The following is a 25,469-nucleotide window of genomic DNA, read 5'->3' as shown; positions in this document are numbered from 1 at the left end:
AGGGAGGAGAGGTTTATTTTGGCTCATGATTTCAGAGGTTTCAGTCCATAGTCCACTCACTGCAAGGCAGAGATTTACTGGCAGAAGGACATAGTGGAGGAAAGCTGCTCAACTCATGGCAGCCAAAGAAAGAGAGTGGGTTGGAAAGCAAGAGAAGAAGGGGTCAGAGACCAGATATATAGTCTCTACGGTCATACCCCCCCAACCCACTTCCTCATATTAAATTCCATATATCAGAAAACATGCAATACTTGTCCTTCTGAGTCTTAGTTATTTTGCTTAACATAGTAATCTCCATTTTCCATAATTTCATTGTTTATAGCTGAATAATAATTATATATAAATACCACATCTCTTTTTTTTTTTGGTACCTGGGATTGAACTTGGGTCCTTGCGCTTGCGCAGCAGGCGGCGAAACCACTGAGCTAAACCCCCGGCCCAATACCATATTTCTTTATCTTCATCTGTTGATGGGTACCTAGGCTATTTCCATTATCTTGGCAGTTGTGAATTGTGTTGTAAATGGATATTTTTATAGAGTACTGATTTTTAATTCCTTCAGACTTATATCAAGGAGAGCTATAGCCGAGTTAATGTGGTAGTTCTATTTTTATTTTTTTGAGGAACCTCCCTATGGATATCCATAGTGACTACTAATTTGTATTCTGAACAGTAATGTAGAAGGGTTCCTTTTCCTTTCACCAACATTTATTCTTTTTTGGATTCTTGATGATAGTCATTCTGAATGAGGTTAGGTGGAATCTCAGTGTAGTTTTTGCATTTCCTTCATGGCTAAATATGTTGAATATTTATTTATAGATTTACCAGCTATTTCTATTTCTTTTGAGAAGTGTCTAATTCATTTGCTCATTTGTCATTTGGGCTATTTGTTGGGTGTTAAGTTTTTTGAGTTCTTTATACATTCTAGATATTACTTTGTTAGAATTGTAGTTGGGAATTTCTCCCATTCTAAAGCCTGTATATTCACTCTTTTAGTTGTTTTTCTGTGCATTTTTTATTTTAATGTTATCTCTTTTGTTGGTTCTTGGTATTATTCCCTGTGCTATTATATTCCTATCAGGATGTCTTTTGCCTGTGCCTCTGACTTCAAGTGTTTCCCTTGTGTTTTCTTTTAGCAATTTCAGTTTCACATCTTACACCTAGGTCTTTGATTCATTTTGAGTTGGTTATTGTACAGGGCAAGAAATAGAAATAGGATGTAGTTTCAATGTTCTGAGCACCATTTGTTAAAAAGGTCGTCTTTTCTCCAACATATGCTTTTGACTTATTTGTAAAAAATAAGATGGTTGGGCTGGGGATTTAGCTCAATGGTTTTGCTGCCTGCTACATAAGCGCAAAGACCCAAGTTCGATCCCTGGTACCAAAAAAAAAAATTAGATGGTTATAGTTGCATTTTTAAAAATGTGTCTTCTATTCTATTGCTCTATATGTTTGTCTTTGTGCCAGTACCATGTTGTTTTTGTTACTATGGCTTTGTAGTATAATTTGAAATCAGGCATTGTGATTCCTTCAGACTTGTCATTTGGCTTCAGATTGCTTTGGCTACCCTGGGTCTTCTGTGTTTCTATATGTATTTTAGGATTTTTTTTCTACTTCTGGATATGTGAGACAAAAACCCCAGGAATTCCATCACCATATCATTTCTCAAATTCCAAGGTCCCTACCCTAGCCTATCTACCTTCTCTACATCTTTCAGATTCTTCATAAGAAGAATGTGTTTCACATACAGTGTCTGGGAGGTTTAATTTTACTTAGCAGGAGGAATAGGGCAAAGTATATCTACTCCATCATCTGGAAGAAGGCATCATAATTGAAATATTTTATATGAAATAAAATGTGCAAATAGAATACCAAATCATAATGCCTTTATCAGTAGGTAAAAGTGTGAAGGTTATTGATATTTTGATGAAGATTTCATTGCCTACACCTCTCTCTAGCATATTAGCTGATAATATTTCCCTATTGCTCCCATAACTCTATAATTACAATAGGATTTTTATTTGTTAATCAATTTTTTTTGCTTTTTGCATAGGAATGCTGGCCTGTGGCCATCGTGTAATAGTGGTGACCTGTTACATCCTATTATTACACTGTCCCTAAAGCAGAAGTCCATTTTAGATGACCTTTATTTGTTCTCTATTTGGAATTTTGTATCTTTGATTACTTTTAAGATTTTACCTCTGATATTTTAATTTTTAATTATATAACTTCTGATATGGAAAATTTAATGAATTTTTAAAAATTTTACCTATCTGGAAATTTTTCTAAACCCCTACTTATATTCTAATTTATATTCTATTTTTGATTTTCTGTATACACAATTTTGCATCTGTTTTCTTTTACTTGTACTTTATTTGGTGAAATGTAGACAAAGGATTAGAGATTCAAAAGTTTTTCTGTCTTTTGATATATCCTTGATATTACTCTAATAACATACAGTATTTGCTTTTTTAAAGCAGAAATTTTAGGGCCGTAGATTTAGCTCAGTGGTGCCACTGCCTGCCTTGCAAGTGCAAGGTCCTAAGTTCGATCCCCGGTACCAAACCCTCCCCCTGCAAAATCAAAAACTAAAATAAAAATTTCAGTGTTTGAATAATTTTAGATTTACTTTAAAGATATAAAATAGAACTGTGTCCTTCTCCCAGCTTTTCCTCTTGTTAAAATCTTAAATTACCATAGCATATGTATCAAAATTAAGACACAAGCATTTGTTCATTGCTATTAATGAGCTCCTGGTCTTTATTTACATTTCACCAATTTTCCATTAATGTCTTTTTTCTCTTCCACCACCTGATCCTTAGTTTAGTTGTTGTTATGGTTTGAATGTTTGTGTCTTCCCCATATTAGTATATTGAACTGCATCCTCTAATGTGATGATTTGGAGGTGGGATCTTTGTGGGGCTGATTAGGTCGTGAGGAAGATTCCCTCATGAATGGGATTAGCGCCCTTATAAAAGAGACCTCAGGGAATTAGGTAGGTAGTCTTTTCTACCATGTTATAACATGGCAAGTAGGTATCATCTGTGAACCAGAAAGCAAGCCTTCACTAGATAACAAATCTGCCAGTGCCTTGATTTTGGACTTACTGGACTCTAGAACTGTGAGCCATAAATTTGTTGTTTTTAAGCCACCCAGTCTATGCTATTTTGATGTAGCAGCCTGAATGGACTAGGACAAACATTGGTATCAAGAAGTAGGGTTGCTACTATAATAAATACCTAAAAATATGGAGGTAGCTTTGGATTTGAGTAATGGGTAGAGGCTGGAAGAGTTTTTAGGTGCATGCTAGGAAAAGATTGCCATGAACAAGATGTTACCGTTCATTTTGGTGTGTGCTCAGAAAAGTGGGAAAACTAGAGAAGTCCTTAATCTTAAAAGGTTTACATCCAGTAGTTTTGAGTAGAATGTAAGAAATTTGCATAGGGAACAAAGATCATTATGATGAGGCTTCAGATAAATTAGGGATGTGTTGTTGGAAACTGGTACAAAGCCATTCTTTCTTATAAAGTGTTAAAGAACTTGGCTGAATTACATTCATGTCCTAATGTTTTGTGAAATGTAGAACTTGCAAATTCTGAATTTGGCTGAAGAATTTTCTAAGCAAGGTGTTGAAGGTGCAGCTAGATTTCTCTTAGATCCTGTTTGTAAAATGCAAGAAGAGAAAAATTTAAAGATGGAATTCTATTTTTAAAAGTAGCAGAAATTTAAAACATGGAAAATTCTTAGTCTTTCCTATTTTAAAAAATGAGAACATATGTTTGGGAGAGAACAACAACAGTGTGGCCAAGTGACCATTTGATAAAGATTACTATGGCCAGCCAGATGGAATTCATCAAGTTAACTGAAGAATTACCCAAAGGGCATTTCATATATCTCTGGGACTACCATTTCCATCTGTAGCCCAGATAAAATTATTGGGGATAACATAATTTCAAAGGAGATGCTTTAGGCAACAATGGGGCCTTGATGCTCACTGCCCAGTACTGCCTGACAGTTCTGCTGCCTGCACTCTCAGAGCCTCAGTGCAGTACTTCATGTGCATACCCCAGCAAAGTTGTGGGGATATAGATACCTTAGAGAGCCATGGATCCCAGATAGGAAATCACTGAGAGAAAGCCCCTGAAGAACCCATAAGACAGTGCCTAGTAGAGTCTAGGGGTAGGGCTATCCCCAAAGCACCAGACTAGTAGAGCCATCTGGGTATAATTCTAGCCTAGAAGAGCTGAGCATGTATAACCTAGACTGAGAGTCATCAAGGAAGTAGGTCTACTACAGAGAACTGTATTAGGGACAGGACTGCCCAAAGCTTTGGGGGCAAAGCCAGTGCCCGAGTGAGTCCAAAAGGCAAGCCCTCCAACCCAGTGACCTCTCTTTTTCTTTCATTTCTCCTTTTCGCAATGAAAATACCTATCCTGTCTCCAGAACTGTGAACAGTACATTCTGTTTATAAGCCATAGAGCAACCCAACTGGCCTGAGCCAGTTATATCTCTTCTTCCTGTGGTATATGACACTTTTTTGTTCCTTCCCTGTTTTTAATGAACTTAGCAGTTTCGAGGAGTACTGGTCAGATATTTTGCAGATGGTTCCTCGGTTTGTGTTTGGCTGATATTTCCTCATGATGAGACTGGAATTTCAGGTTTAGGGAAAGAATGCCATGTAGGTAAGAAGTGCCCCTCTTTCACATCACACAGAGAATATGATATTCTGTTATCACTGGTAATGACAACCTTGATCATGTGAATAAGGCCAGAGTTTGCCTAATTGTTCCATTGCTCCCTCTTATACTGTAGTCTTTGAAGTCCAATCACTAAGTCCAGCCTATTCTCATGGCAAGGAGTGGAGACTTAAGCTTTACCTCCTTTTGTGGGAAATGTCTACACACATTATTTAGAATTCTTCTTAACTTCTCTTCAGCAAAGTATGTCTCTTCTCCCTAATTTCTATTTTAATATGAATTCTGTATATGGATATATAACTGCATTCTTGAAAACTTCTAGTTCCCCCATTTAAATATAACCCCTTGAGGCAGTGTTTCTTCTTTATGTTTGTACATTTTAGATGTAGCATAGTCTCCCCTAATTTATAGCGGCCAGCTAATAAATGAGTGTATATTCACATTAACCGAAAAGTACTATCTTCTCGGTTAAATTATATAATGGCATTGTAAATTAAAATTAAAAGTAAGTTTTAAAGTAAATAAAGCACATGCATGATCACATTTTAATATGCATCTAACAAAATGAAGGGTACCATGGAAATACCTTACCATTTGAGATTGTTGTGTTCACAAAATATTTCTTACAGCTACCTAAATATTACCGGCCAAAGATATGTTCTGTTGTTTCTTGTCTTTTTGGTTCAGTTCACCAGAACGGAGTAAGACCCAATTTTCTGCCTTCTCTGGAAAGTTATCGTCTGATGCAGTCACTCAGATAACAACAGAAAGTCCAGAAAAGACCACATTTTCATCTGAGATTTTTGTTAATGCTGAAGATTATGGACATGAAATTCTAGAGCCCACTATCAGAAAGCTACAGAAAGTTCCTGTCAGGTTTGCTTCATCATCTTCTGTGCAACAGATTACTTCTAATCATGGCACAGATGGTAAGACAGTGTATTTGCATTTAAGGTCATTATACTTTTGTATGTAAGTATCTTAGAAATTTGTGATTGTGTCTTTCTAGTCATTTAACCTAATTTTAATTTAAACAATGGGATCCATATGATTATTATATCTATTTTTTAATTTAGGTAGCCATGAAGATAATATGACTTATTATATTTTTATCTTAACTTACAGTAATATTAACAATATATGTGGAATTCATGTTGCCTAGGGTTGACTTATTTTTGTCTCACCATCTTTGTTAATAAGAATGCAGGTAGTTTGTAATAATTTAAAAACAATTTGAGGCTTTTAAAATAGAGTGTATTTTATTTATTTGCTGTACTGGGTATCAAACTCAGCAAGGTAAATACTTTACCACTGAGCTATATTCCAGCCTAGATGTATATTTTATTTTAGCCAGGAGCAGTGGTGCATACCGGTAATCCCAGTTACATGGGAGGCTGAGGCAGGGGAATCACAAGTTCAATGCTAGCCTGAACAACTTAGCTAGACCCTATCTGAAAATAAAATAAAAAAGGCTGGGATGTAGCTCAGTGGTAGAGCACTTTTTTCTAGTACTCATGAGGCCCTGGGTTTAATTCCCAGCACTACAAAAAAAAAAAGAACACTTCAAAATACAAAAAATTGTATGTTAGACACATGACTATTTTCCCACTGTGAATTATATTTAGTTCTATTTTCAGATTTTAAAAGATATTTTATAGTTAATTTTCTTTTCTTTTTTTTTGGTACTGGGGATTGAACTCGGGACCTTGTGCTGGTGAGGCAGGCAGCAGAACCACTGAGCTAAATCCCTGGCCCTATAGTTAATTTTCTTCTCTAATCTTTTTCTAATGGTATTTACTATGGCAAAAAGTCCAAAGTAACCTTAAGACAATTGCATCCAACATAAGTGGTTGAGAACTTCAAAAAAACATTTATCTCAAAATTCTCCACCTTCATGTGATAGCCATTCTTGCTCTGGGTCTACTGTAACTTCCTCATTTGTCATTATTAATTTTTTGCAAACTTTAAAATAAATGATAAATATAACCATCACTTTATCAAAAAATTTTGCCCCCCATTAAGTTTATTGGTACATTTTAGGTATAAAATACATTTACATACATCATTGGGATCTTGTACCACTACATGAGTATCTTGGTTCTTATTTTTTTTCCCCTTCCCCTGCCATCCCTTTACCTGCTCCACCCTTCCCTATTTGCAAAGATTTTGTTTCCATTTTTTTCCTTTTCTCATATTTTTTCTTTTCCCTTTCCTTTCCCCTACCCCTCCCACTTCCCCTGCTCCTTTAGACCTTTACTTCCTATTACACAATATAAATTATACATTTTTAAAATTAAAATATCAAGACCTAGGAGACATTACCACAGATTTTACAGAATTTAAAAGGATATAGAAAGCATATTTCAAAAATCTGTTTTGAAATAAATTTGACAACTTTTTTTTTTTTGACAACTTCAAAGAAGTACCTTGGAGACAAATTAATGAAACTAACTCTGGAGGAAATATAAAATTTGAATAGCACCTATTAAAGAAAGTATATTCCTAGCTTGAAAACCTATCTATATGACAACAGCAGGCTCATATACATTTTAACTGATAAATTATATCAAACATTTAAAGCAGATAAAAAAGGAACACTTCTCCCCTCATTTTAGGAAATTAACATTGTGCTAATCCTAAAACTGGATAAAGATAATAGAAGAAAAAAGTATGAACATAGATAGAGATTTGTTTAACAAAACAAACTATTAGAAGTCAGATCTGGCAGTATGTAGAAAGTGATTTTATTATAGGGATGGCAGTGTGGGTTCAGCATTGGAAGATCCACCCCCAAAAGTCATCATTTTAACAAAGGAAAGGAAAAAGCCGTATGATCCTGTCACTAGTTGGAGAAAAAATATTGGACTAAATTCCACAGCTGTTCATGGTAAAAGCTATCAGGAGACTAGAAGTAGAACAGAACCTTCTCAACAGATTAAAGACATGTACTCCATACTTCCAGGAAGAACACCTTGTATGAATGGAGAAGATACAATGCTTTCTCCTTAAGATGGGGAACAAGGGCAGATACGCTTACTCTTTATCTGTCCATTAAACTTTGAAACCTAGTCCCAAACCAAAATAGTCTGGCAATAAAATGACACAATTAGGATAAGATTGGCAAGGTAGAAGCAAAATCTTTATATATGAAATGATCATCTAGAGAGAAAATACTAAGAAATCTCTAGGAGCCCCTAGAACTTGTATTTGAATTTAGCAGGATTAGAAAACACAAGGTATATATAAAAATTCAGGTCTGTTTATACTTGCTCTAAATGAAGAATTGGATATTGAAATTTAAAAGTTATGTAGGAGTACAAAGGACCTAGATAATTAAAAGAAAAAGAAAAAAAAGTGTTGGAAGATGTTTAGTACCTAATTTTAAGACTTCTTCTAAAGCTACAGTAATCAAGGCAGTGTTGGTGTAAGGAAAGACATATAGATCATTTGAATAAAACAGAGAATCTAGAAATAGAACCACACATATATGGTCCACTGAGTTTTGAAAGATTATTTAACATTAACATTTTATAGAATATAAACTCAACTCAAGAGCCGAGGAAAAGATAGTGTTTTCAGCAAATGGCACTAGAACACCTGGTATCCGTATATAAAAAATTAATCTCAACCATTTATTTCTGTACATAAAAATAACTTGAAGGGATCTATGAGCCTAAATATGAAAGCCTAAAAGTATAAAACTTTAAGAAGAAATCATAAGGGAAAATGTTTATGAATTCAGGGTAGGCAAGAACTGCCTAGGATACAAAAAAACATGATGTATAAAAGAAAGAAATTGATAAATGAGATTCCATCAAAATTTAGAACTTTAAATGACATCATTAAAATGAAAAGTAGTCCTTAAACAGACCACATTTACAATGAATATAACCTATGACCAGAATATATAAAGAATTCTTACAGCTCATTAATAGACAACCCAATTAAAAAGTAGACATAAGAAGATAATAAATAGCCAGTACAGCACAAGGAAAGGTGTGCAACTCTAGAATCAGAAAAATACTAATCAGTACAATAATAAGATTGAATTATACACTCATTAGGGAGATGAAGTTAAAAGTTTTAAAAGCCTTGTCACGACTTTTTCTTTTTGTTGGATTCTCCCCCTTTGCATTTAATTTGTCACGCCCAGTGGATTCATTCTGCTGAGCTTCCTGGGGTTGTGTCCTCATTGTCTTTTCCTAGGGTATTGTCTAAAATTTTTTGGAGTGCTGGTTTCATATTTATGGAGTTCCTGAGATGCTCTTTATCATGAAAGTATCTTATTTCTCCATCAATTTTGAAAGATAATTTTGCAGGGTCCATCAATCTGGGTTGGAGGCTGTTTTCCTTTAGGGCTTGAAATACATCACTCCAGGCTCTTCTTGCTTTGAGGGTTTGCATTGAGAAGTCTGCTGTGATTCTGATGGGCTATCCTTTGTATGTGATTTGTTTCTTTTCCCTCACTGCTTATAGAATTTTGTTCTTTTGAGTTTCTGGAATCCTAACTATTATACGCCTATGTGTAGATTTTTTTTTGATCAAGGCTAGCTGGAGTTCTATATGCTTCACTTATCTGTATGTCAAGTTCTTTTCCCCTGCTTGGGAAGTTTTCTGCCATCACTTCTGTGAACAGTTTTTTTATGTCATCTGCATTCTCTCCTCTTTCTTCACTGACTCCAATCAGTCTTATGTTATTCTTCTTTGCATCGTCTAGCAGCTGCTGGATTGATTTCTCATGTTCCCTTATAATTTTAAAACAATTTTTCATTTCCTGGTCACTAATGGCAATCTCATCTTCTTTATGTGAAATTCTGTCCTCACATTGGTTCATTCTGCTGTGTAGACTTTTGATGGAGCTTTTAATCTCTTGGAAATCTGTTTGCATCTGTTTTATGGATTCCATTTGTTTCCTATGTTGGGATTCTATCATGTTCCTCAGATCCTCTATTTTTTTATCTGTGTCCTCTCTAAATTTATTAATCATGTCTTGCACTATGAGCACAATCTTTGCTGTTATGTGAAAAATTATTTCTGATTTCAATTTTCCCGTACCCTCTTTTGTTGCCAGTTCAGAGAGTCCAAGTGATTTGAGTATCAGATTGTTCCATCTTGTTTCCCTTTGGGGTTGCTGTAGGTGATCTATAAGTCTCATTTTGAGGCTTGTTTACGTGTCTTCTCATTTCCACACAGGGCGAGGGGGTCCTTATGGCACCCACATGGCTCGCCTTTTCTGCCCTAGGAATGTGAAATGGCGGTGGGGGAGCCTCCTTCCGTGTGCTCGGACTGGCTCACCTTCTCTGCCCCAGGAGTGTGGAATGGCGGTGGGGGAGCCTCCTTCCGAGTGCTGGGACTGGTTCACCTCTCACTTTGTCAAAATTTATATGCACTGGTGAAGGAAGAAAATTAATGTCAGTATTATAACAGTAATGGCTACATCAGTAACCAAATAGATGTGGAAGCCATAGTGTTTCCTATTTTGTTATTTGGCCCAATAGAGTGGAACAATCCCAAGTCATCTGAGACTTTTTAACCCTGCATATATAGCATTAATATTATTTTACATCATTTTCTATCATTAGGCATGGTAAAATAGTTCCCCAAGTGTTAATCATATTCTGATGACTTTGTTTTTAAAAGATCACTATTTCTTCTTAATAGTTCAGATCAGAGATTTAGTCAGTACCTATGCTACTCTATTGCTTTAATGGGAGAAAAATGTAATAGTAATAATAGAGAAAAATGTAGATAGTTGCTGTCCCTGGTTGAAGTATCTGTTATTTCTAAAATCCATCTAACAAATCTCAGAATCACAAAGATTGAAAGCAGAAGATTCTAAAAGGGCTCAACCTTTGTTCCTAAATGCATATATTCTCTCTGGTACTTTAGATAGGAAAGTGCCATATATGGTTCAGCACATATCCCATATTCTGACAGCATCCCACCTCAGAAACTATTGCTCTAAAATTATCAGTGTTGCTTATTCACTTTTTTAAAGCTTTGGCATGGTTATGAATGATAAGGCATATGGTAAGAACAGTGAATTCCTTTATCCATCCATCTTTTACCTCATTTCCTTCACTATGAATTAATTTCCTTCTTTTGAAGCATGGTACTGATAAAAAATTTGTGCCAAAATAAATTATTAGAACTGTCAAAAATGGTAACAAAATTCTAAATTCTATTTAATTCTAAAATTCTATCTAATAATCTAAAGATGGTTATATTCAAAATGAAAGGAGTGCCAATAGTCTGTCAAGAGCATTTTGATGTTTATAATCTAGATGTGAGGAACTAGTAGTATATATAGAAGTGGAGGGTAGTTGTAAGAGAAAATCATGGTCTGTGACCCACATGCAGGAAAATACCAATCCTTTGTATAGAGATAGAAATGGAGGAAGGGTATGTTTGTGGATAGGAAAGCTGAATATTGTAAAGATGTCATTTATTCCTCAGTAAATATATATTTTAGTATAATTTTGCTAAAAATTCTAGTGGAATTGTTCTTTGGAACTTGTTCAGGTGATCTTAAAGTTTGTTAGAGTAACAGAAAATTTGGGGAAATAAAAGAGTAATTCTTACTTTCTCCGGTTTCCCACAATGGAGAAAAATAAAGATTATAGAATATGTTATTACAACAAATTTGAAGAGAAGGGAATTGAAAGAACTTAGTACTTTACTTCTAAACATATTGATAGTACAGATTGTTGCACCTTATGTTCTTAAATTGTCATAATAACCCTAAAAGGTGTTTTTATCAAGCCTACTTTCTAGGTGAAGAAACTGAGGTAAAAAGTATGTAGTAAGTGGTGGCTTCAGTTGATTTAAATCAATTGACTAATTTTTTACTGAGTATGTGTTATGATATAAGATCAGCTTTTTTTTTTTTTTTTTTTTTGTCACAGAAACTCCATTGCAGTTGAGTAGTGCTCTGAGCTGGTAGCTGTGCATCCTTTCTTTTTTTGTATTAAATTCTTTTATTGGTACATTGTAGGTGTACAACACGATTACATTTCTCATTGGGAATTGTACCTTTACATAATGCATCTTGGTTCTTATTTTTTCCCCATTCCTAGCCCTCCCTTCACACCCTCCACCCTTCCCTATTTACAAAGACTTTATTTCCATTTTTTCCATTTCTCATCATTTTTCCTTTCCCCTGCCCCTCCCACTACCCCTACCCATTTGGACCTTTTCTTCCTATTTTACATTATCGATTATTCATTCTAATCATTGGTACATTTTAGGTATACAATATAATGACATTCATCATTGGAAATTTGCACCTTTACATAGTCTCTCTTGGTTCTTATTTTTCACCCTTGCCCAGCCCTCCCTTCAACCCCTCCAGTCCTCCCTATTTACAAAGATTTTGTTCCTATTTTTCCATTTTCTCATATTAATCCCATTCCCTTCTATCCTTTCCCCTAGCCCTCTCACTTCCTTCCCCTTTGCCCCTTTTCTTCCTATTTCACATGACCTATTATACATTTAGTCCTTATTTACACTTTCAGTTTCTCACACCAGAGAAACTATTTGGGATTTAAACATGTGTGTCCTATTTATTTCACTTAAGAGTATTGCCTCAGTGTGCATCCACTTAGCTATAAATGTCTCTAATTTCTGACTTTTTATGACTGAGTATTACTCCATTTTATTAAAAAACCACATTTTCTTTATCCAGTCTCCAGTTGATGGGCATTTGGGCTGTTTCCAAGTTTTAGCTATTACAAACTGTGCTGCTGTGAACATGGGTGTACATATATCACTGTGGTATGATTCTTTTAATTCTTTGGAGAAGATCCCCAGCAGTGGAATAGCGGGGTCAAATGGGACTTCCAGTCCTAGTTCTTTGAGGTATCTCCATACTGATTTCCACAGTGGTTGCACCAGTCTACACTCCCACCAGCAGTGGAGCAGGGTTCCCTCTTTCCCCACAGCCCTGCCAGCATTTGTTATTGGTTGATTTCATGATAGCAGCCATTCTTTCTGGAGTGAAGTGGAATCTCAGCATTGTTTTCATTTGCATCTCTCGAATGACCAGTGATGTTGAACATTTTTTCATGTATTTATTTGCTATTTCTACTTCTTTATCTGAGAAATGTCTGTTCATTTCAGATGCCCATTTTTGGATTGGGTCTTTAAATTTGGGAGGTCTGATCTTTTTAAGTTCTTTATAGGTTCGAGATAGTAGACCTTTGTCTGAGGAAGAGCAGGTGAAGATTTTTTCCCACATTGTGGGCTGTCTCTTCACACTGCTGGTGGTTTCTCTTGCTGTGCAGAAGCCTTTTAATAAGAAGAGATCCCACTTGTTGCTTGTTTGTGCTAGTTCATGGGCAACTGAGGTTTTGTTCATAAAATCTTTTCCTACACAGGTGTCTTCAAGGGTTCTACCTAACCTCTGTTCCAACTGGTTCAGAGTTTCTATTTTAATATTTAGATCTTTAATCCATTTTGATTTTAGTTTAGTGCATGGTGAGAGATACAGGTCTAGTTTTAATCTTTGGCAAGTTGAAGCCCAATTTTTCCAGCACCATTAATTAAAGAGGCTATCTTTCCTCCAGTGAGGGTGTTTGGCTCCTTTGTCGAAGATGAGATGGCTGAGTGTGTCTGGCGTTGTTTCTGCATCTTCTAATCTGTTCCACTGGTCCTCAAGTCTGTTTCTTTGCCAGTACCATGCTGTTTTTATCACAGTAACTTTGTAGTAGAGTTGCAGGTTGGGGATTGTGATACCCCCTGCCATGTCTCTGTTACCTAGAATTGCTTTTGCTATTCTGGGTCTCTTCTTGTTCCAAATGAATTTTTGGATTGTTTTCTCGAGGTCTATGAAGTATGCTGCTGGGATCTCAATTGGAATTGCATTAAATCTATATAGCAGTTTTGGAAGTATGGCCCTTTTCACTATGTTAATCCTTCCTACCCAGGAGCAGGGGATGTCTGTCCATTTTCTGATATCATCTTCAATCTCTCTTTTCAGAGTGCCATAGTTTTCAGAGAAGAGGTCTTTGATTTCTTTCATTAGGATGATTCCTAGGTATTTCAGTTTTTTGGATGCTATTGTGAAAAGAATTATTTGCCCTATTTCTCTCTCAGTGAGTCTGTCATTGGTGTAGAGGAAAGCTATTGATTTTTGTGTGTTGACCTTGTAACCAGCTACTTGACTGAATTTGGTTATTAAGTCTGGAAGACTTTTGGTGGAGTTCTTGGGGTCTTCTATATAGAGTATCCTGTCATCTGCAAATAATGACAATTTGACTTCTTCATTTCCTATCTTTATTCCTTTTATTTCTTTCTCTTGTCTAATTGCCGTGGCTAATGTTTCCAGAACTATATTGAACAAGAGTGGTGATAGTGGACATCCTTGTCTTGTTCCTGATTTTAGTGTGAAGGATTTCAGTTTTTGAGCATTTAGTATGATATTGGCTGTTGGTTTTTCATAGATGGCTTCTATCAGTTTGAGGTAGAGAGCATCTATTCCAATTTTTTGTAGGGTTTTTATCATAAATGCATGTTGGATTTTGTCAAATGCTTTTTCTGGGTCTATGGAGATAATCATATGATTTTTGTCCTTGGCTCTATTGATATAGTGTATTACATTGATTGATTTTCATATATTGAACCATCCCTGCATCCCTGGGATGAATCCCACTTGATCAGGGTGTATGATCTTCTTGATGATCTTCTGCATTCTGTTTGCCAGTATCTTATTAAGGATTTTTGCATCTATGTTCATTAGTGAGATTGGCCTATAGTTCTCTTTTTTGGTTGGATCTTTCTCTGCTTTGGGGATCAAGGTGATGCTTGCTTCCAGGAATGAATTTGGGAGTATTGCTTCCCTTTCAATTTCATTGAAGAGTTTCAACAGTAGTGGCAGCAGTTCCTCTCTAAATGTCTTGTAGAATTCAGCAGTGAAGCCATCTGGGCCCGGGCTTTTCTTAGTTGATAAGTTTTTAATTACGTTTTCAATTTCATTGGTTGATATTGGGTTGTTCAGAATTTTTAGGTCTTCTTCGTTCAACTTTGGCAATTCATATGTATCTAGGAATCTGTCCATTTCTTTTGTGTTGTCCATCTTATTGGCGTATAGATTCTGGAAGTAGGTATTGATGATCCTCTGGATTTCTGCTGGGTCTGTAATTTCACCCTTTTCATTTTTAATTGCATGGATTTGGGCCTTTTCTTTCCTTTTTCTGACAAGGTTGGCTAAAGGTTTGTCAATTTTGTTGATTCTTTCAAAGAACCAACTCTTGGCTTCATTGATTTTTTTTTGTATTGTTCTCTTAGTCTCCATTGCATTGATTTCTCCTCTGATCTTTATAATTTCCTCCCTTGTATGAGCTTTGGGTTTGTCCTGCTCTTCTTTTTCTAGAAGCTTAAGGTTCAGTATCAGGTTGTTTAATTGGGCTCGTTCTATTTTCCTAATATGCATATTCACTGCTATGAATTTCCCTCGTAAGACAGTTTTCACTGTGTCCCGTAGATTCCGATATGTTGTATTGTCATTGTCATTTAATTGGAGGAACTGTCTGATTTCTTCTTTAATTTCCTGTGTGACCCATTGGTTATTCAGAAGTGTGTTGTTCAATTTCCACTTGTTTATGAAATTTTTTGAGTTTCTTTTGCTATGGATCTCCAATTTCATCGCACTATGATCTGATAATATACAGGGGATAACTTCAATTCCTTTGCGCTTACTTAAACATGTTCTGTGTGTGAGTATGTGGTCTATTTTTGAGAATGACCCATGTGCTGCTGAGAAGAATGTGTATTCTGATTTTGTGGGGTGGAAGACTCTGTAAACATCTGTTAAGTTCATTTGTTCAAGAGTTCGATTGAGTTCTAGTATTCCATTACTTATTTTTAGTCTAGTTGATCTATTTATGACAGTGGCGTGTTGAGGTCCCCCACTACAATTGTATTAGTGCATATATGACTTTTCATGTCCGTTAGTATTTGTTTTATATAGTTGGGCACCCTAGTGTTTAATGCATAGATATTTATGATTGTCATCTCTTCCTCTTGGATTGTTCCCTTTACAAGGATGTAGTGTCCTTCTTCGTCTCTCTTAATCAGTGTTGGTTTGAAATCTACTTGATCTGCCAAGAGGATAGCTACTCCCACTTTTTTTCGGGTTCGTGTCGCATGGAGTATTGTTTTCCACCCTTTAACTTTCAGTCTATGAGTTTCCTTTTGAATGAAGTGTGTTTCTTGTATGCAGCATATTGTTGGATTTTGCTTCTTGACCCATTCTGCCAGTCTATTTCTTTTGATTGGTGAATTGAGACCATTAATGTTGGTGGTTATAACTGAAATGTATTGACTTGTCATTGCAATGACTTTTTCTTTTTGTTGGGTTCTCCCCCTTTACATTTAATTTCTTGTCATGCCAGGATGGGTTCATTCTGCTTTGCTTCCTGGGGTTGTGATCCTCAATGTCTGTTCCTAGGATATTGTGTAAAATTCTTTGGAGTGCTGGTTTGGTATTCACGAAGTTCCTAAGGTGCTCTTTGTCATGAAAGTATCTTATTTCTCCATCCATTTTGAAAGATAGTTTTACAGGGTACATCAATCTGGGTTGGAGGCTGTTTTCTTTTAGGGCTTGGAATATGTCACTCCAAGCTCTTCTTGCCTTGATGGCTTGTGTTGAGAAGTGTGCTGTGATTCTGATGGGCTTTCCTTTGTATGTGATTTGTTTCTTTTCTCTGACTGCTTGGAGAACTTTGTTCTTCTGTTGTGTTTCTGGAATCTTAACAATTATATGCCTATGTGTAGATTTTTTTGGATCAAGGCTATTTGGGGGTCCTATATGCCTCACTTATGTATATGTCAAGCTCTTTTCCCCTGCTTGGGAAGTTTTCTGCCATTATTTCTGTGAAGAGATTTTTTTATGTCATCTCCACTCTCTCCTGTTTCTTCATTGAGCCCAGTCAGTCTTATGTTATTCTTCTTTGTGTCATCTAGCAACTGCTGGATTGATTTCTCATGTTCCCTTATAATTTTGAAGCATTGTTTCTTTTCCTGGTCACTAATTGCAATCTTGTCTTCTGTATCTGAAATTCTGTCCTCACATTGGCTCATTCTGCTGTGTAGACTTTCAGTGGAGTTTTTCATGTCCTGGAAATCTATTTGCATCTGTTTTATGGATTCCATTTGTTTCTTATATTGGGATTCCATCATGTTCCTGAGCTCCTCTCTAGATTTCTTAATCATGTCTTGCACTAGGGGCACAATTTCTCCTGTTATCTGAGAAATTATTTCTGATATCGTTTTTTCCAGATCCCCTTTTGTTGCCAGTTCAGTGGGTCCAGGTGGTTGAGTATCAGAGTGTTCCATCTCATTTCCCTTTTGGGGTTGCCATAGGTGATCTGGAAGTCTGGTTTTGAGACTTATTTACTTGTTTTCTCATTTCGACTGGGCCAGGGGGCTCTTAGCGGCTGCACGGATTACCTCCTCTGAGCTGGGTGAGGTGGGCCAGGGGCCAGGAGCGGCGGTAGGGGTGGTGACCCAAAAGCCCTTTCCTGTGGGCTGGGAGCAGCGGGAGGGATGGTGGCCGGGAAGCCCTGTCCTCTGGACCAGGAGCAGTGTGTGCATCCTTTTTTTTCCCCTTTTCTTTTGGTGCCAGGGATTGAACTCACAGCCTTGTGCATGCTAAAATATGTGCTCTACCTCTGAGGTGTACTCTCAGCTCTCTGGGATACTTTATTTGTGACTTCTGTCTGTGGATGGATGCTGTTAGGATCTGCACTACCCAGGAAGAGGCAGGCTTTTCATGGGATCCCTTTATTAGAATTCTTAGAATTTGTACACACCCTTGCACCCATACTGTAGTCCAAAACTAAATCACATATTCATACCTGGTTGTGGAGAAGATTGGAAAATACAGTGTATAGAGGAAAGGAAGAAATAAGGGTAGATGTGAGGGACCATTTAACAATTTCTACCATAGTATGAAATAAAAACAAGTACAGTTGGCCCTCCACATTTGTGGGTTCTGCATCCATGGATTTACCTAACCACAGACAGAAAATATTCAGAAAAAAATATTGCATCTGGACTAAACAAGTATAAATTTTTTTTGTCATTATTCTCTAAAAAATACAGTATAATAAATATAAGTAATCTACAGATGCTTTAAAGTATACGAGAGAATTTGCAAAAGCTATCCCATTTTATAAAAGAGAATTGAACATCCACATATTTAGTATCCATGGAAGTCGTAGTCTCAATTCCCAGATACCAGGGGATAGTTGTCTATAGGAAAAAAGTTCATCATCTACAGCAATAGTGGCACATTTATGGCACAGGTGCGCCAGGCAGATGTTTATTATCATTGAAAGCTCTAAAAGATTCACCCTCACTGTTCTGCACTAATGAAATGAGGGCACATTTAAACAATTACCCTTATTAGCAAAGAATTATTTCTTAATGACTGTACAAGTACTATTTGAAGAAGAGTACTTGGCACAGACATTTTATTTTATTTTTTAAAAATTCTTTTATTGGTACATCTTAGGTATACAGTACATTTACATTTATCATTGGATGTTTGTACCAGTACATGATGTATCTTAGTTCTTGTTTTTTTCCCCATTACCTGTGCGCCCTTCACCCCCTCTGCCCTTCCCTATTTACATAGATTTCATTTCCATTTTTTTTTTCTTTTCTCATAGTTTTTCCTTTCCCTCTTTTCCTTTCCCCTTCCCCTTCCTTCACCCCTTCATCTTTGGACCTTTTTTCTGATTTCAGATTATAAATTATTCATTTTAATCATTTTAACCCTTGTTTACACTATCAGTTTCTCACACCAGAGAAACTATTCTGTATTTACACATGTGTGTCGTATTTATTTCACTTAAGAGTTTGGCCTTGATATGCATCCATTTAGCTATAAATGACTCTAGTTTTTCATTCTTCATGGCTGAGTAGTACTCCATTTTATAAAAAAACCACATCTTCTTTATCCAGTTTCCAGTTGTTGGGCACTTGGGCTGTTTCCAAGTTTTAGCTATTACAGACTGTGCCACTATAAACATAGGTGCACATATATCACTGTGGCATGATTCTTTTAATTCTTTGGGGAAGATACCCAGCAGGGGAATAGCTGGGTCAAATGGGACCTCTAGTCCTAATTCTTTGAGGTATTCCCATACTGATGTCCATAGTGGTTGCAGCAGTCTGCACTCCCACCAATAATGGGGAAGGGTTCCTTTCTCTCCACACTCCTGCCAGGATTTGTTATTGGTTGATTCCTTAATAGCAGCCCTTCTTTCTGGGATGAGGTGGATTCTCAGTGTTGTTTTCATCTGCATCTCTCGAATGACTAGTGATGTTGAACATTTTTTTCATATATTTATTTGCAGCTTTTACTTCTTTGTCTGAGAAATGTCTGTTCATTTCAGATGCCCATTTTTGAATTGGGTCTTTGAATTTGGGGGTTCTGATTTTTTTCAATTCTTTATATATTCTCTATAGTAGACCTTTGTCTGAGGTACCCCTGCTAAAAGTTTCTTCTCACATTGTAGGTTGTCTCTTAGCTCTGTTGGTGGTTTCTCTTGCAGTGCAGAAACTTTTTAATAAGATGAAATCCCTGTTGTTGATTCTTTGTGCTAGCTCCCGTGCTACTGAGGATTTGTTTATAATGTCTTTTCCTATGCCAAGGTCTTCAAGAGTTCTACCTAACTTATCTTTCAGCAAGTTTAGTGTTTCTGTCTTGATATTTAGATATTTAATCCGCTTCGATCTTTAGTGCATGGTTGATAGGCATGGGTCTAGTTTTAATCTTTGGCAGGTTGGAATCCAGTTTTTCCAACACTATTTATTAAAGAGGCTATCTTTCCTCCAGTAAGGATGGTTGGCTTATTTGTCAAAGATGAGGTGGCTGAGTATGTCTGGAGTTCTTTCTGCATCTTCTAATCTATTCCACTGATCCTTGGGTCTGTTTCTTTGCCAGTACCAGGCTGTTTTTATTGCAGTAGCTTTGTAGTGTAGTTTCAAGTTGGAGATTGTGATACCCCCAGCCATGTCTCTGTTGCCTAGAATTGCTTTTGCTATTCTAGGTTTCTTCGGATTCCAAATGAATTTTTGGATTGTTTTCCCTAGTTCTGTGAAGTATATTGTTGGAATTTCAATCGGCATTGCATTAAATCTATATAGTAGTTTTTAAAGTATGGCCATTTTCACTATATTGGTTCTTCCTACCCAGGAACAAGGGATATCTTTCCATTTTCTTATATCCTCTTCCATCTCCTTTTTCAGAGTGCTGCAGTTTTCAGCGTAGAGGTCTTTTCTTCCTTTGTTAGGTTGATTTCTAGATATTTCATTTTTTTAGATACTATTGTACTGAATTTCTCTCAAGGATTCTGCTATTTGCGTATAAGAAAGCTATTGTTTTTTGAGTGTTGACCTTGTATCCAGCTACTCTACTGAATCTGTCAATTAGGTCTAGAAGACTTTTGACCAAGGTTTTGGGTCTCCTATGTAAAGTATCATATCATCAGCGAATAATGACAGTTTAACCTCTTCCTTTCCTATTTTTATTCTTTTAATTTCTTTCTCTTTCCTAATTGTTGTGGCTAATGTTTCTAGTTCTATATTGAACAGAAGTGGAGAAAGTGGGCATCCTTGTCTTGTTCCTGATTTTAGTGTGAAAGTTTTCAGTTTTTGACCATTTAGTATGATGTTGGCTGTTGGTTTTTCATAGATAGCCTTAATCAGGTGGAGATAAAGACCTTCTATTCCAATTTTCTGTAGCGTTTTTATCATGAATGAGTGTTGGCTTTTGTCAAATGCCTTTTCTGCATATATTGAGGTGATTATATGATTTTTGTCCTTGACTCTGTTAATATAGTGTATTACAGTTATTAATTTACAGATGTTGAACCATACTTGCATCCCTGGGATATATCTGACTTGGTCAGGTTGTATGATCTTCTTGATGACCTCTATATTCTGTTTGCTAGTATATTGTTGAGGATTTTTGCATCTATGTTCATTAGGGAGATTGGTCTGTAGTTCTCTTTTTGGGTTGGGTCTTTCCCTTGTTTTGGAATCAAAGTCACACTTGCTTCCAGGAATGAATTTGGAAGCCTTGCTTCCCTTTCAATTTCCTTGATGAGTTTAAAGAATAATGGCAATAGTTCTTCTTTAAATGTCTTGTAGAATTCAGCAGTGAAGCCATCACGACCTGGACTTTTCTTTGTTGATAAATATTTTATTACATTTTCAATTGTTATTGGGGTGTTTAGAATTTCTGTATCTTCTTCATTTAACTCTGGCAATTCATATGTATCTAGGAATCTGTCCGTTTCTTTTGTGTTTTCTATTTTATTAGAGTACAGGTTCTGGAAGTAGGTATTGATGATCCTCTGGATTTCTGCTGGGTCTGTTGTGACTTCCCCTTTTTCGTTCTTAATTGCATGGACTTGAGCCTTTTCTTTCCTTTTTTGATAAGGTTGGCTAAAGGTTTATCGCTTTTTTTTATTCTTTAAAAAAACCAAGTCTTTAATTCATTGATTTTTTTTGTACATTCTCTTAGTCTCCATTGCATTGATTTATGCTCTGATCTTTATAATTTCCTCTTTTGTGCGAGCTTGTTTGTTACTCTCTTCTTTTTCTAGGAGTTTGAGATTCTCCATTAGGTTATTTGACTGAGTTCTCTCTGTTTTTGTACTATGGGCATTCACTGCTATGAATTTCCCTTGTAGAACTGCTTTCATTGTGTCCCATAGATTCCTGTATGTTGTACTGGCATTATCATTTACTTGTAGAAACTGTCTAATTTCTTAATTTCTTCTGCAACCCATTGGTTGTTCAGGAGAGTATTATTCAGTTTCCATGTGTTTGTGGGGGTTTTGCTGTTTCTTATGTTACTGATCTCCAAGTTTATTGTGCTATGGTCTGATAATATATGGGCGGTAACTTCAGTTCTTTTACATTTATTTAGACATGTTCTATGAGCTAGCATGTGGCCTATTCTGGAGAATGACCCATGTGTAGCTGAAAAGAATGTGTATTCTGATTTTGTGGGGTGGAACACTCTGTAAACATCTATTAAGTCCATTTGTTCAGTAACTTGGTTTAGTTCTAGAATTTCCTTGTTAGCTTTTTGTCTAGATGATCTGTCTATTTGTGATAGAGGGGTATTGAGGTCCCCCACTACAATTGTGTTAGTGTTTATTTGGTTTTTCATGTCCAGTAATACTTGTTTTGTATATACGGGGGCATTTGTATTTGGTGCATATATATTTAGGATTGTCATCTCTTCCTCTTGGATTGTTCCCTTCACAAGGATGTAGTGACCATCTTTGTCTCTCTTGATTAGTTTTGCTTTGCAATCTTTTTTGTCTGCAAATAAGATTGCTACCCCTGCTTTTTTCTGGGTTCCTGTGGCATGGAGAACTGTTTTCCATCCTTTTACTTTCAGTCTATGAATTTCTTTTTGAGTTAGGTGTGTTTCTTGTATACAGCATATTGTTGGGTTTTGCTTCTTAATCCATTCTACCAGTCTCTTTCTTTTGATTGGTGAATTGAGGCCATTAGCATTGATGGTTATAATTGATAGATATTGATTCATCCTTGTCATGATGTTTTATTTTTGTTGGCTCTTTTATTTCTTATTTTTTCCCCCTTTCCCTTTAGTGTCTTACCTTGTCTGGTGGCTTCCCTCTGTTGGGCCTCATGGAGTTGTGACTTTCATTGTTTTTTTCTAGGATATTGTTTTTTTGGGTTTTTTTGGGGGCGTTTTTTTTGGTACCAGGGATCGAACTCATGTCCTTGCACCTGCGCAGCAGGTGGCAAAACTACTGAGCTAAATCCCCAGCCCGAGAATATTGTCTAGAATTGCTTGTCGTGCTGGTTTGCTGTTCCTGAAATTTCTAAGGTGTTCTTTGTCATGGAAGTATCTAATTTCCCCATCTATTTTGAAAGACAATTTTGCAGGATACAACAGTCTAGGTTGGAAGTCATTTTCTTTTAGGGCTTGAAATACTTCACTCCAGGTTCTCCTTGACTTGAGAGTTTCTGTTGAGACGTCTGCTGTGATTCTGATGGGCTTTCCTTTGTAGGTGATTTGTTTCTTTTCTCTAACTGTTTGTAGGATTTTGTTCTTCTTTTGGGTTTCTGGGATCTTGACTAGTATATGTCTAGATGTAGATTTTTTTTTGGTCATGGCTAGTTCGAGTTCTGTGTGCCTCACTTAATCTGTATGTCCAATTCTCTACCTCTGTTTGGAAAGTTTTCCACTACTATTTCTGTGAACAGTTTTTTTGTGTCAATTGTACTTTGTCCTATTTTTTCATGGACTCATATCAGTCTTATGTTATTCTTCTTTGCATCATCTAGCAGCTGCTGGATTGATTTCTCGTGGTCCCTTATTATTTTTAGGAAATCTCTGTTTTCATGGTCTTTAATCGTGATCCTGTGTTCTATATCTGATATTCTATCTTCAGATTCTCTTTATCTGCTGTGGATACTTTCAGTGGAGTTTTTAATCTCCTCAATATCTGTTTGAATCTGTTTCATGGATTCCATTTCTTTCTTATGTTGGGCGATCATGGTTTCCATTTCTTCTTATGCTAGGCATTCATAGCTTCCAGCATGTTTCTGAGCTCATCTATGTTTTTATCAGTTTCTGTTCTAGAGCCTCTAATCATGTCTTTCACTCTCCTCACCTTCTCTGTGAATATCTGGGAGATTATTTTTGCTTTGAATTTTTCTAGAGTGTCATTCACCTGTTTTGTTACTTCCTGTGCTTTCAGTTCATTGTTTCTACCTCTTTTCCCCCCGGGGTTTACCCTTCGTGGGGTGGAAGTCTGAGTTTGTGCCTTTCTTAAATAACTTCTCATTTTTGTTTTTGGTACTGTCCTTGGTTTAACTCCTGGTTGATACTTCGAAAATGCTTAGTGTAAGTATCTTTGTTGCTTGTAATTAGAACCCTTATGGAATGATTGCTTCTCAGAGGTGTATTCCAGATACAGCTGTTCTTTAGGTTTTGAGTCTAATGACTGTGATGTTCTCTTATTTTCATTATACCAGCAGGGATCAATAACAACACCTTAGCCCAAGTGATACTAATCAGCAACACCATAGCATCAAGTACATCTTAGAAAATGATATTTTGTAGTAGTTATTAATCTATCGCCTTTAACTGTATGAATTAAATAAAAATCGAGGACCAACCCAGTATATGTTTATAGTGAATAAATTCTTCAATATAACAGCTTTAACCTTTGGGATGGGGAGTTAGAAGGAGTTGGGGAGGGAGGGATAGATAGGTAGAAGGATAGCGGAAGGTTAGCAGTGAGGCCAGAGGATACAGGTGAGCGAAGGAAAAAGAGAATAAAAGAAAAATAAAGAAGAAATCCGAATGAAGGCCAGAACAGGAACAAAAAGGGAGATGAACAATGTCGGGCAGCAAGAGTGTGAGTGTAGGAGAGAGAGAAAGGAAAGAGAGAAGAAAGAAGAAAAAAAGGAGAGAAAAAAATTTGCAAAGAGTAGGAAAAAAAAAAGAGAAAGAAAAAAACAAATCAATAATACTAATTTTGGAAATAAAAATAAAAATGAGAATGAAGGGCCTCCTTCAGGGTATGTCTCTGCTGTCACAGTAGACAATGTGGGTAACAGTATGCAGATATATGTCAGTGAGTCTCAGCAACCCAGTCTCAGCAACCCAGTCTCAGACCCATGAGATTCAGGCAGATTTCTGGCTGCAGGTCCCAAGTTGAGCTCCCTGTCCTCCTGTAGGGTTGAATTCTGAAAGGTTGTACTGCAGGTTCCAGCTGCCCTTCCCCTGAAGATAGTCCTGGTTCCAATGGGAGGTGGCCAATTTACCCAGTACAGTGGTCTGGTGGTCTGGGGTCCTCTGTGTCTTTGTAGTGTGGAACCAGGTGGCAGTACAGCCAAGAGGCCAGAGGAGTGGGGCGGGGCAGTGGATTGCTACCAGGGCGCAGGCTGGATTGGCCGGTTCCCTGGGAGCAGGGACCCCGCTTTGGCATCCACAGATGTGCCTGTCTGGCACAGACATTTTAGAAAGCATTTTTACAGTTTGAATTTTTAAGTTTCATAAGTAGTATAATTCTATAATTGGCAAATTTACCTGAAATTGATGGTAGGGGAGAATAAGTATGCTATAAACATAAGTATCTTTATTCACAGAATTCTTTATAATTGAAAATTTGAACTCAAACAGCATATTTTTATTTTTAAAGTAGAAAAACTGAAGTTTAAACTATAGTTACTATATGATAACAATTATATAAGCAAGTAAGAAATGGGAAAATGGCTACGATGCATATTAAAATAGTTATCTTTGAGTGGTAGGACCTTGTCTTTTTTAGTTTTACATATTAATATTGAGAATTCATACTTTTATCTTATTATTAGCTGTGGCTCTGGGAGTAGAATAATACCAGCTACCATAGGGGTTAATATTAAACAGGTTTAGGTTCAATATAAAATAATTTTTTTCATTTAGAGCCGTTTATGTATAGATTTGCTAAAAACTCATCTTTTTTTTTTGTTTGGTTTTGCTTTTTGGTACCGCGGATTGAACTCAGGTTCTTGCACTTGCGAGGCAGGTGGCAGAACCACTGAGCTAAATCCCCGGCCCAAAACTCACCTTCTTAATGAAACCTGTTCCTGTCATACTAAGCTGCCCCATTTTTCCTGTATTCCTAATCTGTTTTAAAATTTTTTTTCATATTACATACAGTTTGTTAAAATACAGATAATTTGCTTGTTTAATTTAATTATGTATAGTATCTCCCACCTCTGGAA

The 25,469-nt window shown here is 36.4% G+C and overlaps 1 protein-coding gene across 6 annotated transcripts in view; it reads left to right on the top strand.

Annotated features, from left to right (window-relative positions):
* Positions 1 to 25,469, top strand: part of Alms1 (ALMS1 centrosome and basal body associated protein) — a 155,625-nt gene that overhangs the window by 53,681 nt on the left and 76,475 nt on the right. For all 6 annotated transcript variants that reach the window (XR_002396725.2, XM_087184358.1, XM_013074060.3 and 3 more), the window contains one exon: positions 5,385 to 5,626. Coding sequence is in view for 5 of the 6 variants with exons in the window: in XM_087184358.1 (XP_087040484.1) it covers positions 5,385 to 5,626 (242 nt within the window). In the remaining variant the exon portion in view is untranslated. The remainder of the gene's footprint in view (positions 1 to 5,384; positions 5,627 to 25,469) is intronic.

The sequence above is a fragment of the Heterocephalus glaber genome, unplaced genomic scaffold (genome assembly GCF_053883595.1).
Source record: "Heterocephalus glaber isolate CG9 unplaced genomic scaffold, H.glaber_assembly_v1.0 deba00001496, whole genome shotgun sequence".
NCBI lineage: Eukaryota > Metazoa > Chordata > Mammalia > Rodentia > Bathyergidae > Heterocephalus > Heterocephalus glaber.
The sequence above is the reverse complement of the archived record's forward strand: the minus strand, read 5'-3'. Positions and strand labels throughout refer to the sequence as shown.